Source organism: Crinia signifera, chromosome 4 (assembly GCF_055691185.1).
Source record: "Crinia signifera chromosome 4, ASM5569118v1, whole genome shotgun sequence".
NCBI lineage: Eukaryota > Metazoa > Chordata > Amphibia > Anura > Myobatrachidae > Crinia > Crinia signifera.
The window spans coordinates 85,997,549-86,014,368 of NC_139220.1; the positions used below are offsets into that span (position 1 = coordinate 85,997,549).

General features: G+C 47.6%; 3 protein-coding genes and 2 long non-coding RNA genes across 5 annotated transcripts in view; 1 reads left to right on the forward strand and 4 right to left on the reverse strand.

Annotated features, from left to right (window-relative positions):
* Positions 1 to 16,820, forward strand: part of FGF1 (fibroblast growth factor 1) — a 283,447-nt gene that overhangs the window by 213,821 nt on the left and 52,806 nt on the right. The window lies entirely within an intron of this gene.
* On the reverse strand, positions 117 to 759 carry LOC146072350 (uncharacterized). Its single transcript, XR_014473081.1, has 3 exons — positions 666 to 759; positions 397 to 499; positions 117 to 230 (listed from the first exon to the last, which is right to left on the reverse strand). It is a non-coding gene; the product is annotated as an uncharacterized LOC146072350 (long non-coding RNA).
* LOC146072351 (uncharacterized) lies at positions 948 to 1,734 on the reverse strand. The gene is made up of 3 exons (XR_014473082.1): positions 1,497 to 1,734; positions 1,228 to 1,330; positions 948 to 1,061 (listed from the first exon to the last, which is right to left on the reverse strand). It is a non-coding gene; the product is annotated as an uncharacterized LOC146072351 (long non-coding RNA).
* On the reverse strand, positions 4,235 to 7,554 carry LOC146072952 (uncharacterized). The gene is made up of 8 exons (XM_083180122.1): positions 7,518 to 7,554; positions 7,306 to 7,389; positions 7,067 to 7,150; positions 6,870 to 6,938; positions 6,711 to 6,791; positions 6,482 to 6,625; positions 4,444 to 6,402; positions 4,235 to 4,333 (listed from the first exon to the last, which is right to left on the reverse strand). The coding sequence occupies exons 1-7, from the start codon at positions 7,552 to 7,554 to the stop codon at positions 4,451 to 4,453; spliced, it is 2,451 nt and encodes an 816-aa protein (XP_083036248.1). The 3' UTR covers positions 4,235 to 4,333; positions 4,444 to 4,450.
* Positions 7,690 to 16,636, reverse strand: LOC146074135 (uncharacterized). The gene is made up of 5 exons (XM_083181922.1): positions 14,274 to 16,636; positions 9,673 to 10,201; positions 9,316 to 9,393; positions 7,950 to 8,018; positions 7,690 to 7,817 (listed from the first exon to the last, which is right to left on the reverse strand). Exons 2-5 carry the CDS (start codon positions 10,184 to 10,186, stop codon positions 7,705 to 7,707), a joined length of 774 nt encoding a protein of 257 aa, XP_083038048.1. The 5' UTR covers positions 10,187 to 10,201; positions 14,274 to 16,636; the 3' UTR covers positions 7,690 to 7,704.

The following is a 16,820-nucleotide window of genomic DNA, read 5'->3' on the forward strand; positions in this document are numbered from 1 at the left end:
ATAGTATCTTGTTTAAAAATTTGTCCCTGTTACCATCTATTTTTACCTTTCCCTAACTCCCCCTTTCCTACAAAAAGTGTACCCTCTTTGCTTGTGTGTTGATGCAACAAACTTACCCGATTCAGCTCCCTTGATAGCCCTATGCCAGCCTCCTCATTTTCTTCTCTTCCCAGGCTGGACCCAGGCTGGACCCTTGCACGCTTCTGTGCCGACGTCTTCTCCTGTTCCCTCTGGATTTGTCGTGATGGACGTGAAGCAAAAGGAAAAAAAAACAAAAGTAAGTTCATATCTACTCCTGCCAGGTTCTCATCTACCTCTGACCCTCTATACTTGCCAAGCCACCTTTCCTACAAAAAGTGTACCCTCTTTGCTTGTGTGTTGATGCAACAAACTTACCCGATTCCGCTCCCTTGATAGCCCTATGCCAGCCTCCTTATTGTCTTCTCTTCCCAGGCTGGACCCTTGCACGCTTCTGTGCCAACGTCTTCTCCTGTTCCCTCTGGATTTGTCGTGATGGACGTGAAGCAAAAGGAAAAAAAAACAAAAGTAAGTTCATATCTACTCCTGCCAGGTTCTCTTCTACCTCTGACCCTCTATACTTGCCAAGCCCCCTTTCCTAAAAAAAATGTACCCTCTTTGCTTGTGTGTTGATGCAACAAACTTACCCGATTCAGCTCCCTTGATAGCCCTATGCCAGCCTCCTCATTGTCTTCTCTTCCCAGGCTGGACCCTTGCACGCTTCTGTGCCGACGTCTTCTCCTGTTCCCTCTGGATGGTCTTGGCTTGAAGGATGCAACCCCCCCAACAAAATCTAAGTTATTTATGGGCACTATAGTATCTTGTTTAAAAATTTGTCCCTGTTACCATCTATTTTTACCTTTCCCTAACTCCCCCTTTCCTACAAAAAGTGTACCCTCTTTGCTTGTGTGTTGATGCAACAAACTTACCCGATTCAGCTCCCTTGATAGCCCTATGCCAGCCTCCTCATTTTCTTCTCTTCCCAGGCTGGACCCAGGCTGGACCCTTGCACGCTTCTGTGCCGACGTCTTCTCCTGTTCCCTCTGGATTTGTCGTGATGGACGTGAAGCAAAAGGAAAAAAAAACAAAAGTAAGTTCATATCTACTCCTGCCAGGTTCTCATCTACCTCTGACCCTCTATACTTGCCAAGCCACCTTTCCTACAAAAAGTGTACCCTCTTTGCTTGTGTGTTGATGCAACAAACTTACCCGATTCCGCTCCCTTGATAGCCCTATGCCAGCCTCCTTATTGTCTTCTCTTCCCAGGCTGGACCCTTGCACGCTTCTGTGCCAACGTCTTCTCCTGTTCCCTCTGGATTTGTCGTGATGGACGTGAAGCAAAAGGAAAAAAAAACAAAAGTAAGTTCATATCTACTCCTGCCAGGTTCTCTTCTACCTCTGACCCTCTATACTTGCCAAGCCCCCTTTCCTACAAAAAGTGTACCCTCTTTGCTTGTGTGTTGATGCAACAAACTTACCCGATTCAGCTCCCTTGATAGCCCTATGCCAGCCTCCTCATTGTCTTCTCTTCCCAGGCTGGACCCTTGCACGCTTCTGTGCCGACGTCTTCTCCTGTTCCCTCTGGATGGTCTTGGCTTGAAGGATGCAACCCCCCCAAACAAAATCTAAGTTATTTATGGGCACTATAGTATCTTGTTTAAAAATTTGTCCCTGTTACCATCTCTTTTTACCTTTCCCTAACTCCCCCTTTCCTACAAAAAGTGTACCCTCTTTGCTTGTGTGTTGATGCAACAAACTTACCCGATTCAGCTCCCTTGATAGCCCTATGCCAGCCTCCTCATTTTCTTCTCTTCCCAGGCTGGACCCAGGCTGGACCCTTGCACGCTTCTGTGCCGACGTCTTCTCCTGTTCCCTCTGGTTTTGTCGTGATGGACGTGAAGCAAAAGGAAAAAAAAACAAAAGTAAGTTCATATCTACTCCTGCCAGGTTCTCTGACGAATCTCTAACCCTGCGAAGAAAGCATGAGGCAACTTACCCTCTGCCGCAGCACTGGAAAGCCTTATGACAGCCCGTCGTCTCTTTGCAGACTGGACCCCTTGGTGCTTGACGAATCTTCAGTGTGGCAGAGGTGCAGAGCCTTCTTGGACGTTATATCTGAAAGAAAGTGTGAGTTATTGACTAAAGTTTTCAACCCTCTGCTATCTGTCCCTTACCCTACATCACTCTAACCCTGCGAAGAAAGCATGAGGCAACTTACCCTCTGCCGCAGCACTGGAAAGCCTTATGACAGCCCGTCGTCTCTTTGCAGACTGGACCCCTTGGTGCTTGACGAATCTTCAGTGTGGCAGAGGTGCAGAGCCTTCTTGGACGTTATATCTGAAAGAAAGTGTGAGTTATTGACTAAAGTTTTCAACCCTCTGCTATCTGTCCCTTACCCTACATCACTCTAACCCTGCGAAGAAAGCATGAGGCAACTTACCCTCTGCCGCAGCACTGGAAAGCCTTATGACAGCCCGTCGTCTCTTTGCAGACTGGACCCCTTGGTGCTTGACGAATCTTCAGTGTGGCAGAGGTGCAGAGCCTTCTTGGACGTTATATCTGAAAGAAAGTGTGAGTTATTGACTAAAGTTTTCAACCCTCTGCTATCTGTCCCTTACCCTACATCACTCTAACCCTGCGAAGAAAGCATGAGGCAACTTACCCTCTGCCGCAGCACTGGAAAGCCTTATGACAGCCCGTCGTCTCTTTGCAGACTGGACCCCTTGGTGCTTGACGAATCTTCAGTGTGGCAGAGGTGCAGAGCCTTCTTGGACGTTATTTCTGAAAGAAAGTGTGAGTTATTGACTAAAGTTTTCAACCCTCTGCTATCTGTCCCTTACCCTACATCACTCTAACCCTGCGAAGAAAGCATGAGGCAACTTACCCTCTGCCGCAGCACTGGAAAGCCTTATGACAGCCCGTCGTCTCTTTGCAGACTGGACCCCTTGGTGCTTGACGAATCTTCAGTGTGGCAGAGGTGCAGAGCCTTCTTGGACGTTATTTCTGAAAGAAAGTGTGAGTTATTGACTAAAGTTTTCAACCCTCTGCTATCTGTCCCTTACCCTACATCACTCTAACCCTGCGAAGAAAGCATGAGGCAACTTACCCTCTGCCGCAGCACTGGAAAGCCTTATGACAGCCCGTCGTCTCTTTGCAGACTGGACCCCTTGGTGCTTGACGAATCTTCAGTGTGGCAGAGGTGCAGAGCCTTCTTGGACGTTATTTCTGAAAGAAAGTGTGAGTTATTGACTAAAGTTTTCAACCCTCTGCTATCTGTCCCTTACCCTACATCACTCTAACCCTGCGAAGAAAGCATGAGGCAACTTACCCTCTGCCGCAGCACTGGAAAGCCTTATGACAGCCCGTCGTCTCTTTGCAGACTGGACCCCTTGGTGCTTGACGAATCTTCAGTGTGGCAGAGGTGCAGAGCCTTCTTGGACGTTATTTCTGAAAGAAAGTGTGAGTTATTGACTAAAGTTTTCAACCCTCTGCTATCTGTCCCTTACCCTACATCACTCTAACCCTGCGAAGAAAGCATGAGGCAACTTACCCTCTGCCGCAGCACTGGAAAGCCTTATGACAGCCCGTCGTCTCTTTGCAGACTGGACCCCTTGGTGCTTGACGAATCTTCAGTGTGGCAGAGGTGCAGAGCCTTCTTGGACGTTATTTCTGAAAGAAAGTGTGAGTTATTGACTAAAGTTTTCAACCCTCTGCTATCTGTCCCTTACCCTACATCACTCTAACCCTGCGAAGAAAGCATGAGGCAACTTACCCTCTGCCGCAGCACTGGAAAGCCTTATGACAGCCCGTCGTCTCTTTGCAGACTGGACCCCTTGGTGCTTGACGAATCTTCAGTGTGGCAGAGGTGCAGAGCCTTCTTGGACGTTATATCTGAAAGAAAGTGTGAGTTATTGACTAAAGTTTTCAACCCTCTGCTATCTGTCCCTTACCCTACATCACTCTAACCCTGCGAAGAAAGCATGAGGCAACTTACCCTCTGCCGCAGCACTGGAAAGCCTTATGACAGCCCGTCGTCTCTTTGCAGACTGGACCCCTTGGTGCTTGACGAATCTTCAGTGTGGCAGAGGTGCAGAGCCTTCTTGGACGTTATATCTGAAAGAAAGTGTGAGTTATTGACTAAAGTTTTCAACCCTCTGCTATCTGTCCCTTACCCTACATCACTCTAACCCTGCGAAGAAAGCATGAGGCAACTTACCCTCTGCCGCAGCACTGGAAAGCCTTATGACAGCCCGTCGTCTCTTTGCAGACTGGACCCCTTGATGCTTGATAGTGTGGCAGCCTTCTGTTGTAGTGCCTTGATGGAAAACAAAGTTATTTTCAAATGGAAATAAAATCATCATGCATAAGCATTATTCAACAGATTTATTTAACATACAAAAGTAAATAAAATATAATTAAAGTTACCTTTAGGTTAGGCTTGGTCATCTTTTTCTTTTTCAGGGTCCACCTTTGGGGCTCTGCCCTCCTGGTCCACCTTTGGGGCTCTGCCCTCCTGGTCCACCTTTGGGGCTCTGCCCTCCTGGTCCACCTTTGGGGCTCTGCCCTCCTGGTCCACCTTTGGGGCTCTGCCCTCCTGGTCCACCTTTGGGGCTCTGCCCTCCTGGTCCACCTTTGGGGCTCTGCCCTCCTGGTCCACCTTTGGGGCTCTGCCCTCCTGGTCCACCTTTGGTTCTCTGGCCTGCTTCACCACCTTTGGTTCTCTGGCCTGCTTCACCACCTTTGGTTCTTTGGCCTGCTTCACCTCCTTTGGTTCTCTGGCCTGCTTCACCTCCTTTGGTTCTCTGGCCTGCTTCACCTCCTTTGGTTCTCTGGCCTGCTTCACCTCCTTTGGTTCTCTGGCCTGCTTCACCTCCTTTGGTTCTCTGGCCTGCTTCACCTCCTTTGGTTCTCTGACCACCTTGACCTTTGGAGCTTTGAGCGCCTGCTCCTTCAGCTGTTCTGTCTCTTTCTTGTCATACACCACTCTCCAATGAAGCTCCTCCTGTGCTGTGCCAGCCTTTGTCCTTTTTTGTCTTCCTGCCTTGCCCTCCTTTATGGCTCTAACCACCTTTTCCTTTGTTCCTCTGACAACCTTGTGCTCCTTACTTCCTGTGGCCATATGCTGCTTCTTTAAACTTGCCCGGTTTTGTTGTTCTGTCGTCAACATGTCTGTCAGGCGCATGCTTGCCGGTGTCTCCTGTTGTGCCGTGTCTTTCTGCTCCTTCTGCTGGCCTTTGTTCTGGTTTCCTTTAACCACTCCCCAAGAATGCTCCTCCTTGGCTCCGTCAGCCTTCTCATTTGCCATTCTTGCAGCAATGACCTCCTTTGTGGATCTGAGAACCTTGTCCTTTGGTCCTTTGAACACCTGCTGCTCCTCACTTCCTGTGGCAACATGCTGCTGCTGTTCTTTTTGCCGTGCTGTAATCAGCATCTCCATCAGGCACAAGCTCGCCTGCGTTTCCTGTTGGCCCATGTCCGCCTGCTTCTTCTGCTGGGTTATGTCTGCCTCTCTCTCGCTTTGTACTCTCTCCTCATTTTCCTTCGCTGCTCTGTTCCACATTTCTTGTGTTAATCGATCAAAGTTCTCCTTCTCTGCTCTGGTACGCTCAGTCTCCTCGGCTCTGACCCGCTCCGCCTCCTTGGCTCTGGCACGCTCAGCCTCTTCGGCTCTGGCACGCTCAGCCTCCTGTTGTTCTCTTTTGAGCCGCTCCTCCGCCGCTACATCTTCCCGTACCAGATCAAGTGCTCTATCCCAAACACGGCGGTCATGTGTTAGGGACTGCATCAACTGTCCTTGTGGTCTAGCCTGCTCCATTTGATCCCGTCTTTGATGGCTTTGGTATGCCCTTTCAGCTTCCTCTTGTCGAGCATACCAACCAGGATCAATCAATGATGTTGATGGTGAAGTTTGTCGGAGTCCACGAACTTGTGCGGCTGAAGATCTTTCTTCTGTCATCAGCTGAAGGCTTGTACAGATCATGCTGCTATTGGCATTGCACTGCTGCTGCCACATAAGCATGCACTGTAGAATCTGTTCCATGTGTTGACATTGCACTGAATGGTTGGCCTGGAAGTCAGTCAGTTGTGTACTCATTTGTTGCAGAGTCACCTGTCCTTCCCTCTCTTGGTTCTGTGTTGTGGTCATGTTATCAATCTTCTGCTGCATTGTCTGTACATGTCCAGCCAGAGATACATTTGATGCCACAAGTTCATCAAAGTATCGACCAATCGATATCATTGCCTCTGTTTGTTGACTGATGGTTGCATTCATCTGATTGATGCTCTGTTCCATCTTGTCAAAACGACTTGCATTCCTTTCAGCATCTTCAGCTCTTCTTTCCTCCAATTGCCTCAAAGCCTCCAGAATGGCAGTTTGATGTGAATCTATAATACAAAAATCAGTTTAGTTTTTTATGTAATATTCATTTTTCCATCAAACATATTCACAAATTTGAATTCTAACCTTGTTGTGCAGATTCCGGTATTTTATGTGAAACATGCTGTTCCTCAAGAGTTTGGCTCTGTGTTTCAGCTTCCTGTTGCATTGTAACGTCTTGCAACGATGTTTGAAGCAGAGGGACACTTTCCATTTCCTCCATTAGTGTTGCTATAATTGAAAAATACCAAAATAATTTGATAATGTTTGTAATATTTGTAATGAAAAGGTTAATTTATTTTTGACCATGGCTTACCAGGCAGCTCACCGGTTGGTGCTGTGGTTTCTTTCTGAAATGCTCCAAAAGAAACCCTTCTCTTGACCTTTTCAACAGCAGCTGTAATATTCAAACATAAACTAATGGTACGTTTGTCATTTTTAAAGTAAAACATTTATTAAAAATCACATTCCTCACCTGTTTGTTCTGTTTTTGACGTATTCTGCGATGTTATTTCCTTTGCTGTCTTTGAATGCATTGGTGATTCTTATAAAAATAAAAAAAAAATCATTTCAGACTTTGTTAATATTTAAGTAATAACCACAAATATTTTGGCTTTCAAATGGTACTTCCTAAATGTTAGAACTACATAAATGAACAATTGCATTCCTCACTTGTGTGCGAAGTTTTTGTCTTCTTCAGCGGCGTGATCTCCTTTTCCGTCTGGCGATCTTCAGGTGTTGAATCAGCTGGTGATCCTTTTTTGGAAAAAAGGTAAACATTACTTAAACAACTATTCTATAATAAGCACTAACATTTCATCTATAATAAGCACTAATATTTCAGGTCTTTCAAATATTACTTCCTAAATGAAAATGTTAGTACTACATAAATGAACAATTGCATTCCTCACTTGTGTGTGAAGTTTTCGACTTCTTCCGCGGCGTCATCTCCTTTTCCGTCTGGCGATCTTCAGGTGTTGAATCAGCTGGTGATCCTTTTTATAAAAAAAGGTCATTACTTAAACAACTATTCTATAATAAGCACTAACATTTCAGTTCTTTCAAATATTACTTCCTAAATGAAAATGTTAGTACTACATAAATGAACAATTGCATTCCTCACTTGTGTGCGAAGTTTTAGTCTTCTTCAGCGGCGTCATCCCTTTTTCCGTCTGGCGATCTTCAGGTGTTGAATCAGCTGGTGATCCTTTTTTGGAAAAAAAGGTAACCAATACTTAAACAACTATTCTATAATAAGCACTAATATTTCAGGTCTTTCAAATATTACTTCCTAAATGAAAATGTTAGTACTACATAAATGAACAATTGCATTCCTCACTTGTGTGTGAAGTTTTCGACTTCTTCCGCGGCGTCATCTCCTTTTCCGTCTGGCGATCTTCAGGTGTTGAATCAGCTGGTGATCCTTTTTTGGAAAAAAAGGTAACCAATACTTAAACAACTATTCTATAATAAGCACTAATATTTCAGGTCTTTCAAATATTACTTCCTAAATGAAAATGTTAGTACTACATAAATGAACAATTGCATTCCTCACTTGTGTGCGAAGTTTTAGTCTTCTTCAGCGGCGTCATCTTTTCCGCCTTTGGATCCTCAAATGTGGAATCTGTTGGTGATCATTATGTAAAAAAAAGATAACCATTATACAATTGTTATTATTGCTTATTAGGTGATTCATCGCGCCCTTCACACCGTCGTAAGGGGCTGCGCCCCCTTAACCTGTGTAGTTATTTATTGCAGGGGTTCTATGGGTGGGTGTAGCTGCTTTGGGGTTGGTGTGGGAATGGAAGTGGCAGGTTTGTGGATAATGTGGGTTGTGTAGTTGCAGGCTGTGGGTTGAGCCTTGACGGTTTTGTGGTTTGGTTAGGTCCATGGCCGCATGTGGGTGGTGTAGGGGCTGTTGATGCTTGCTGGGGGATTAAGCTGTGGGGACAGTGGCAGGAGATTAGTGGGAGAGGGTGCAGGTGTAGAGGGACTGAGGGCACTGTCCAGAGATTGGCTGTGATGGGGGGGGGATGAGGAGGGCTGTTTGTTTTGGTTGGTTATGCTGCCGGGGGACTGATGACTGGGGACAGTGGCAGGATAACTAGGGAGTGCGGTGCACCGGGTCTTGTGGTTGGGCGATAGGCTGTGGAAACATTTTAGGGAGGGCAGCTGGTGATGCTGATTGGAGACTGACGGATGGTGAGACTGTCTGGGGGTGGTGGGGTGAGGCTGGTGTGAGACTGATAGCTGGGGACGCTGTCTGGAGAGCATGGTGGGCTGGTGATTCTAGAGTGGGACAAGGTGTGTGGACACTGGTGGGAGATTGTACTTGGGGGGGAATGCAGGTGTCTGATGGGTGGGGACACTGTGCTTGAGATGTGAGGGGGGGGGCATATTGGGGGCGGTGCGGCTGGCGATGGTGCTGGGAGACTGAGGGCTGTGGGCACTGTTGGAAGATTGTGTGGTGCGGGGACACTGTCCATAGATGAGGTGGTTTGCTGTGCTGGTGGCATTGCTGCGGATGTACACGGGTGAGAGATTGTTGTGTGGTGTTCAGTCTGGTGCCACCTGCGGGAGATGCGCAGGGTTGGGGGGCAACTGGGGACGCACCACTTAGGGGGTATGCGCTGCTTTTTTTACTGACCTGACTTGTGGTTCCTCAGGTTTACAGCTGCAGGGAGGGGGGGGGGGCGGGGGGAGTGGTGCAGGCAGAGGCCAATGTGTGTATTATATCTTTGGCTACTTGTGTATGTTTATGTGTGTATAAGGCTAGGTGGGGGGTGGCGGCGTTTCATGTGTGACCCGCCCAGCGTTATAGACACTCTAAAGGATGATTGACACATGTAGCCAAATATATAAGAGATAATATTTCAGCTCTTTCAAATGGTACATCCTAAATTAGCAATGGCATTCCTCACCTGTTTGTGATTTTTTTGCCTGCTTGTGTGGCGTGGTTTCCTTTGCCGTCTTCTTTTTTGCTGCATCCTTTGTAGCACCTTAAAAAAATTATGTTAGAGTTAATATATTTGTAATTGCATTACAAGGTAGTCTACACTAAATTTAATTAAATAAGTCTGTATAAAGATTAAGTTTTACTTTCATGCCCTTGAGAAATCATGTAAAGCATATTGAATGATTTTTAACAGCAAAATGCAAGTGCATGTCTATATAATTTATGTTGCAGGCCCTCTGACTCCTTAAGCTGCAAGCTTTAAGAGTCAAACATATAGACACCCTTACATATGCATAAAAACAAACACCCAAAGAAATTATACCTTGTGCACTGGTTCCAGGCCTTTCTTCTGGGACAACCTTCAAGAACTCTTCTAGCTTCTTCTCCCAATCCTTCTTCAGCTTGTGGCCACTCTGCATCTTCAGACTGGTTGCTCTTCTGCAGTCACGCCACCTCTTCTTGCAGCTTTCCTGTGTTCGGTGGAAAATCCCCTCTCCGCTGACTGCACGTGAAACTTCATCCCATGCCGTGCTTGGCAACCTGGCTTGTGAAGTCCTTTCCTGTGGATCAAACAGCTTAACAAAGTGATGTATTACCTGAGTGATGAGGGTCTCAGTTTCTTCATCTGTGAAATTGGGTCCTCTGCCGATTGCTTCTCCAGCGTCATCTTCTTTGGCACTCTGTGATGGTTGTCTCTGCTCTGATTCTTCCTGTGAAGAGAGAGAAAGTCTACCTCTTTCTTGTTGAGCCATTGGTAAATCCAATTCTTCTCTCTGTTGCGATGCCTGCTCTTCCTCTGAGGAGAGAGAAAGCCTGCTTCTTTCTTCCTGGGACATTTCTAAAAAAATAAACTTAAGGGACAAAAGCAATGTTTTAGATTATATATAGATATTTTATGTATAGATAAACATCCATGTATATATTTATACACACACATACATATTGTTTAGGAAAAATGGTACTTGTGTACTAACACGGCGCCCATAGCATTGCATACCATTTCACATGCGATGGTATGCGATGCGACGCTATTTCGTGCTATAGTATACGATGGCATACAATTTTAAAATTGTATGCCATTGTATATGGCATACAATGCCATGCGATTATAAATTATATAAGCACCCTCACGGGTGCTTAAAATGCTTAAATGCACCCCCATGCCACCACCCCAGTATAAACGGCGGTACACGTCCTACGACCTTTTCATACCCCCACTATCCACGTGGAGTTGAGAATAGAAAGTGTGGCGAGCACAGCGACACCCGCAAGGGAACGCGGATACCTTTACAGATATCCGTGTGTCCCCTCGCGGGGTCGCTGCGCTCGTAACCCTTCGGGTTCACGTTTATACTGGGTGTGGGGGGGGGGGGGGGGGGGGAGGGTTGGCATGGAGGTGCATTTAAGCACCCATTAGGGTGCTTATACAATGTATAATCACATGCCATCCCATTTCATGGCAAATAACGCCCGATATCGCGTTGCGTGTATGGCATGCGATGCGATAAAGACATCGTGAGACCCATTATCAGGGCGCCGTGCTATTACACAAGTACCGGAAAAATAAATCAATTCTCTATTATAGAATTAACATAACTGGTCTTTGCCATGTCACCCATCTGAATGGATTTTCCAGTCATGCTCACTGACAACACCTGTGTCCAAAAAATCCATCAATCAAAAGCAAGGCCTAATCCAGACCAATCAGCATGAGCGACTGGTGAGTGGGGATGACTGAGGAATAAGACAGGCGTCGCCATGGATGCAAAGTCAGCCATAGTGACACCTGCATTATTTTCCAGTCATGCTCACTGACAACACCTGTGTCCAAAAAATCCATCAATCAAAAGCAAGGCCTAATCCAGACCAATCAGCATGAGCGACTGGTGAGTGGGGATGACTGAGGAATAAGACAGGCGTCGCCATGGATGCAAAGTCAGCCATAGTGACACCTGCATTATTTTCCAGTCATGCTCACTGACAACACCTGTGTCCAAAAAATCCATCAATCAAAAGCAAGGCCTAATCCACACCAATCAGCATGAGCGACTGGTGAGTGGGGATGACTGAGGAATAAGACAGGCGTCGCCATGGATGCAAAGTCAGCCATAGTGACACCTGCATTATTTTCCAGTCATGCTCACTGACAACACCTGTGTAAAAAAAATCCATCAATCAAAAGCAAGGCCTAATCCACACCAATCAGCATGAGCGACTGGTGAGTGGGGATGACTGAGGAATAAGACAGGCGTCGCCATGGATGCAAAGTCAGCCATAGTGACACCTGCATTATTTTCCAGTCATGCTCACTGACAACACCTGTGTAAAAAAAATCCATCAATCAAAAGCAAGGCCTAATCCACACCAATCAGCATGAGCGACTGGTGAGTGGGGATGACTGAGGAATAAGACAGGCGTCGCCATGGATGCAAAGTCAGCCATAGTGACACCTGCATTATTTTCCAGTCATGCTCACTGACAACACCTGTGTAAAAAAAATCCATCAATCAAAAGCAAGGCCTAATCCAGACCAATCAGCATGAGCGACTGGTGAGTGGGGATGACTGAGGAATAAGACAGGCGTCGCCATGGATGCAAAGTCAGCCATAGTGACACCTGCATTATTTTCCAGTCATGCTCACTGACAACACCTGTGTAAAAAAAATCCATCAATCAAAAGCAAGGCCTAATCCACACCAATCAGCATGAGCGACTGGTGAGTGGGGATGACTGAGGAATAAGACAGGCGTCGCCATGGATGCAAAGTCAGCCATAGTGACACCTGCATTATTTTCCAGTCATGCTCACTGACAACACCTGTGTAAAAAAAATCCATCAATCAAAAGCAAGGCCTAATCCAGACCAATCAGCATGAGCGACTGGTGAGTGGGGATGACTGAGGAATAAGACAGGCGTCGCCATGGATGCAAAGTCAGCCATAGTGACACCTGCATTATTTTCCAGTCATGCTCACTGACAACACCTGTGTAAAAAAAATCCATCAATCAAAAGCAAGGCCTAATCCACACCAATCAGCATGAGCGACTGGTGAGTGGGGATGACTGAGGAATAAGACAGGCGTCGCCATGGATGCAAAGTCAGCCATAGTGACACCTGCATTATTTTCCAGTCATGCTCACTGACAACACCTGTGTCCAAAAAAATCCATCAATCAAAAGCAAGGCCTAATCCAGACCAATCAGCATGAGCGACTGGTGAGTGGGGATGACTGAGGAATAAGACAGGCGTCGCCATGGATGCAAAGTCAGCCATAGTGACACCTGCATTATTTTCCAGTCATGCTCACTGACAACACCTGTGTAAAAAAAATCCATCAATCAAAAGCAAGGCCTAATCCACACCAATCAGCATGAGCGACTGGTGAGTGGGGATGACTGAGGAATAAGACAGGCGTCGCCATGGATGCAAAGTCAGCCATAGTGACACCTGCATTATTTTCCAGTCATGCTCACTGACAACACCTGTGTAAAAAAAATCCATCAATCAAAAGCAAGGCCTAATCCACACCAATCAGCATGAGCGACTGGTGAGTGGGGATGACTGAGGAATAAGACCGGCGTCGCCATGGATGCAAAGTCAGCCATAGTGACACCTGCATTATTTTCCAGTCATGCTCACTGACAACACCTGTGTCCAAAAAAATCCATCAATCAAAAGCAAGGCCTAATCCAGACCAATCAGCATGAGCGACTGGTGAGTGGGGATGACTGAGGAATAAGACAGGCGTCGCCATGGATGCAAAGTCAGCCATAGTGACACCTGCATTATTTTCCAGTCATGCTCACTGACAACACCTGTGTAAAAAAAATCCATCAATCAAAAGCAAGGCCTAATCCACACCAATCAGCATGAGCGACTGGTGAGTGGGGATGACTGAGGAATAAGACAGGCGTCGCCATGGATGCAAAGTCAGCCATAGTGACACCTGCATTATTTTCCAGTCATGCTCACTGACAACACCTGTGTAAAAAAAATCCATCAATCAAAAGCAAGGCCTAATCCACACCAATCAGCATGAGCGACTGGTGAGTGGGGATGACTGAGGAATAAGACAGGCGTCGCCATGGATGCAAAGTCAGCCATAGTGACACCTGCATTATTTTCCAGTCATGCTCACTGACAACACCTGTGTAAAAAAAATCCATCAATCAAAAGCAAGGCCTAATCCAGACCAATCAGCATGAGCGACTGGTGAGTGGGGATGACTGAGGAATAAGACAGGCGTCGCCATGGATGCAAAGTCAGCCATAGTGACACCTGCATTATTTTCCAGTCATGCTCACTGACAACACCTGTGTAAAAAAAATCCATCAATCAAAAGCAAGGCCTAATCCAGACCAATCAGCATGAGCGACTGGTGAGTGGGGATGACTGAGGAATAAGACAGGCGTCGCCATGTATGCAAAGTCAGCCATAGTGACACCTGCATTATTTTCCAGTCATGCTCACTGACAACACCTGTTTTAAAGCAGGACACATTAAACAGTACATATAAAAAGTTAGGACTAAATTGAAAGACATAAAGCAAGACATTTACCTAACGGTACTATATAGTCTGTATATAAAAATTCATACTAAGTGTGTAGAGGATGCTGGGGTTAGTGTGTGAGAGTGTAATGAGGGCAGACCCGGAGATTAAGCCTGTGGTGTAGGGGAGCAGTTTGATTAAGTATGGGGGGTGCGGGTGTAAGGCGGGTCCGGGAGAATACCCTGTGGTGTTATGAGGGGGGCCGGTGGTAGGGAGGTGGGACCGGGAGAATACCCTCTGGTGGTGTGGGGGGCAGGGGGAACAGAGGTTGGTGTAATGGAGATAATTGTAAAAGGTGAAGCGGAGTGGGGGGGGGGGGACTAGATACAGCACAGTGTCTATGGGTGGAGAGGAGGAGGGAGTTCTGCGCTTACAGTGAAGAAGAGAAATTCCACAGGTTCCGGTCCAATGGGTCTCCTGCTCTGCCGGTGGGTCTCCTCCTCTGCGCCTTACGGTCACTCCTTCCAGGCGTCGTCAGAACACTACTCGGCTCAGCAAAGCTCTCCTGCCGGTGATTGTAATCCAAAAGCCAATAACGAGAAGCCAGCCAAACTTACGCAGCAAGGCAGCAATCTCTAGCAAATGGCGCCTAAGCAAGGGAGGGGACAGTTTTTATTGTGTAAAAGAGCGGCAAAACATAGCTCCTCCTTCAAAATAACATTGCTATGGTTTCATTGGACAGCTTAGTGGCAACACAATACATAGAGGGCATCCTGATTTGTTCATTTAAATGATGCCTTTGGAGCGCATATCTGAATGGTGGAATATTGGCGCGAAGAAACTGTGATGTTTGTTAGTTTGTTTATGAAGTGCTGCCAGAACCATTACGTTTTAAAGTTAAAAAGGTTACACACACCTGCCAACTGCCAAATAAATCACATATGACACAGTACATGATGGGAGGCGGAGCGTCAGCGCTAGCATAGCGCAGCACACTGCCAGGCCATTATGGGACCTGTAGTACCACAATTAAAAACAGTGTCCATAAAACCTCTAACAGTGTTTTGTTGGGGTTATAAACATTAACTGCGGGTTGACTAGTTGGAGGTTTAGGGGAGTGTGGATTTAGTCGGGTATAGGGGTGCTTTGGGGTGCCGTATTTTAGGGGTACAGCTAGTGAGATGGAGGGATCCCAGGGGTGCAGACTGTGATGGGTGAGTGTGTAGCGGGTGTGTTTGCAGCGCTGCACAGTGACAGGTCATTCTGGCACTTGTAGTGCCACAGTCATGATAGGCCCCGGCAATGCGCTAGCGTAGAGCTGGGCGTCTACATGTACAAGAGATGCAGTGTGACTTTGGGGAGTGTGGATTAAGTCGGGTATAGGGGTGCTTTGGGGTGCCGTATTTTAGGGGTACAGCTAGTGAGATGGAGGGATCCCAGGGGTGCAGACTGTGATGGGTGAGTGTGTAGCGGGTGTGTTTGCAGCGCTGCACAGTGACAGGTCATTCTGGCACTTGTAGTGCCACAGTCATGATAGGCCCCGGCAATGCGCTAGCGTAGAGCTGGGCGTCTACATGTACAAGAGATGCAGTGTGACTTTGGGGAGTGTGGATTAAGTCGGGTATAGGGGTGCTTTGGGGTGCCGTATTTTAGGGGTACAGCTAGTGAGATGGAGGGATCCCAGGGGTGCAGACTGTGATGGGTGAGTGTGTAGCGGGTGTGTTTGCAGCGCTGCACAGTGACAGGTCATTCTGGCACTTGTAGTGCCACAGTCATGATAGGCCCCGGCAATGCGCTAGCGTAGAGCTGGGCGTCTACATGTACAAGAGATGCAGTGTGACTTTGGGGAGTGTGGATTAAGTCGGGTATAGGGGTGCTTTGGGGTGCCGTATTTTAGGGGTACAGCTAGTGAGATGGAGGGATCCCAGGGGTGCAGACTGTGATGGGTGAGTGTGTAGCGGGTGTGTTTGCAGCGCTGCACAGTGACAGGTCATTCTGGCACTTGTAGTGCCACAGTCCTGTTAGGCGCCGGCAATGCGCTAGAGTGGAGGTAGGCGACTGATTGTAGGCGGGAGGCAGTGTGACTGAATGGGGAGGTTTGGGGAGTCTGCATTTAGCCGGCAATGGGGGTGCCGTATTTTAGGGGTGCAACGAGGGAGATGGAGGGATAACAGGGGTGGAGGCCTTCCTGGGTGAGGGTTTAATGGGCGTGTGCGGCGCTGAAGAGTGGCAGGTCATTCTGACACTTGTGGTGCCACAGTGATGATAGGCGCCGGCAATGCGCTAGAGTGGAGGTAGGCGACTGAATGTAGGCGGGAGGCTGTGTGACTGTATGGGGAGGCTTGGAAAGTCTGCATTTAGGCGGCAATGGGGGTGCCGTATTTTATGGGTGCAGCGAGGGAGATGGAGGGATCCCGGGGGTGGAGCCCTTCATGGATGGGGGTGTGCGGCGCTGAGCAGTGCCAGGTCGTTGTGGCACTTGTGGTGCCAGCAGGGCCGGTGTGAGTCATGTTAGGCACCAAAGTAGGGAAGTATGCCTCTAGGGAAAGTGTGGGGGAGGTCTCACATGTTGCACAGCAGCCATCTGCATTAAGTACAAGAGGGATGCTCACGGACATGCTAGTATTTTGGAAAGTCCGACTTTAGCGCCCCACGAGATCGCGGCACCCTAGGCAGCTGCCTACTGGGCGCGGCAGTCATGATAGGCGCCGGCAATGGGCTAGAGTGGAGGTAGGCGACTGATTGTAGGCGGGAGGCAGTGTGACTGAATGGGGAGGCTTGGGAAGTCTGCATTTAGCCGGCAATGGGGGTGCCGTATTTTAGGGGTGCAACGAGGGAGATGGAGGGATAACAGGGGTGGAGCCCTTACTGGGTGAGGGTTTAATGGGCGTGTGCGGCGCTGAAGAGTGGCAGGTCATTCTGACACTTGTGGTGCCACAGTGATGATAGGCGCCGGCAATGCGCTAGAGTGGAGGTAGGCG

Coding starts and splice junctions, on each gene's coding strand:
- LOC146072952 (XM_083180122.1), bottom strand. CDS start 7,554: ATGACGCCGCTGAAGAAGACTAAAACTTCGCACACAA. Junction 7,151..7,305: donor GTCGAAAACTTCACACACAA/GTGAGGAATGCA, acceptor TTTCCAAAAAAG/GATCACCAGCTGATTCAACA. Junction 6,626..6,710: donor ACCAACCGGTGAGCTGCCTG/GTAAGCCATGGT, acceptor TTTCAATTATAG/CAACACTAATGGAGGAAATG.
- LOC146074135 (XM_083181922.1), bottom strand. CDS start 10,186: ATGTCCCAGGAAGAAAGAAGCAGGCTTTCTCTCTCCTCAGAGGAAGAG. Junction 9,394..9,672: donor GCCTGGAACCAGTGCACAAG/GTATAATTTCTT, acceptor AATTTTTTTAAG/GTGCTACAAAGGATGCAGCA. Junction 8,019..9,315: donor GGCAAAAAAATCACAAACAG/GTGAGGAATGCC, acceptor GATCACCAACAG/ATTCCACATTTGAGGATCCA.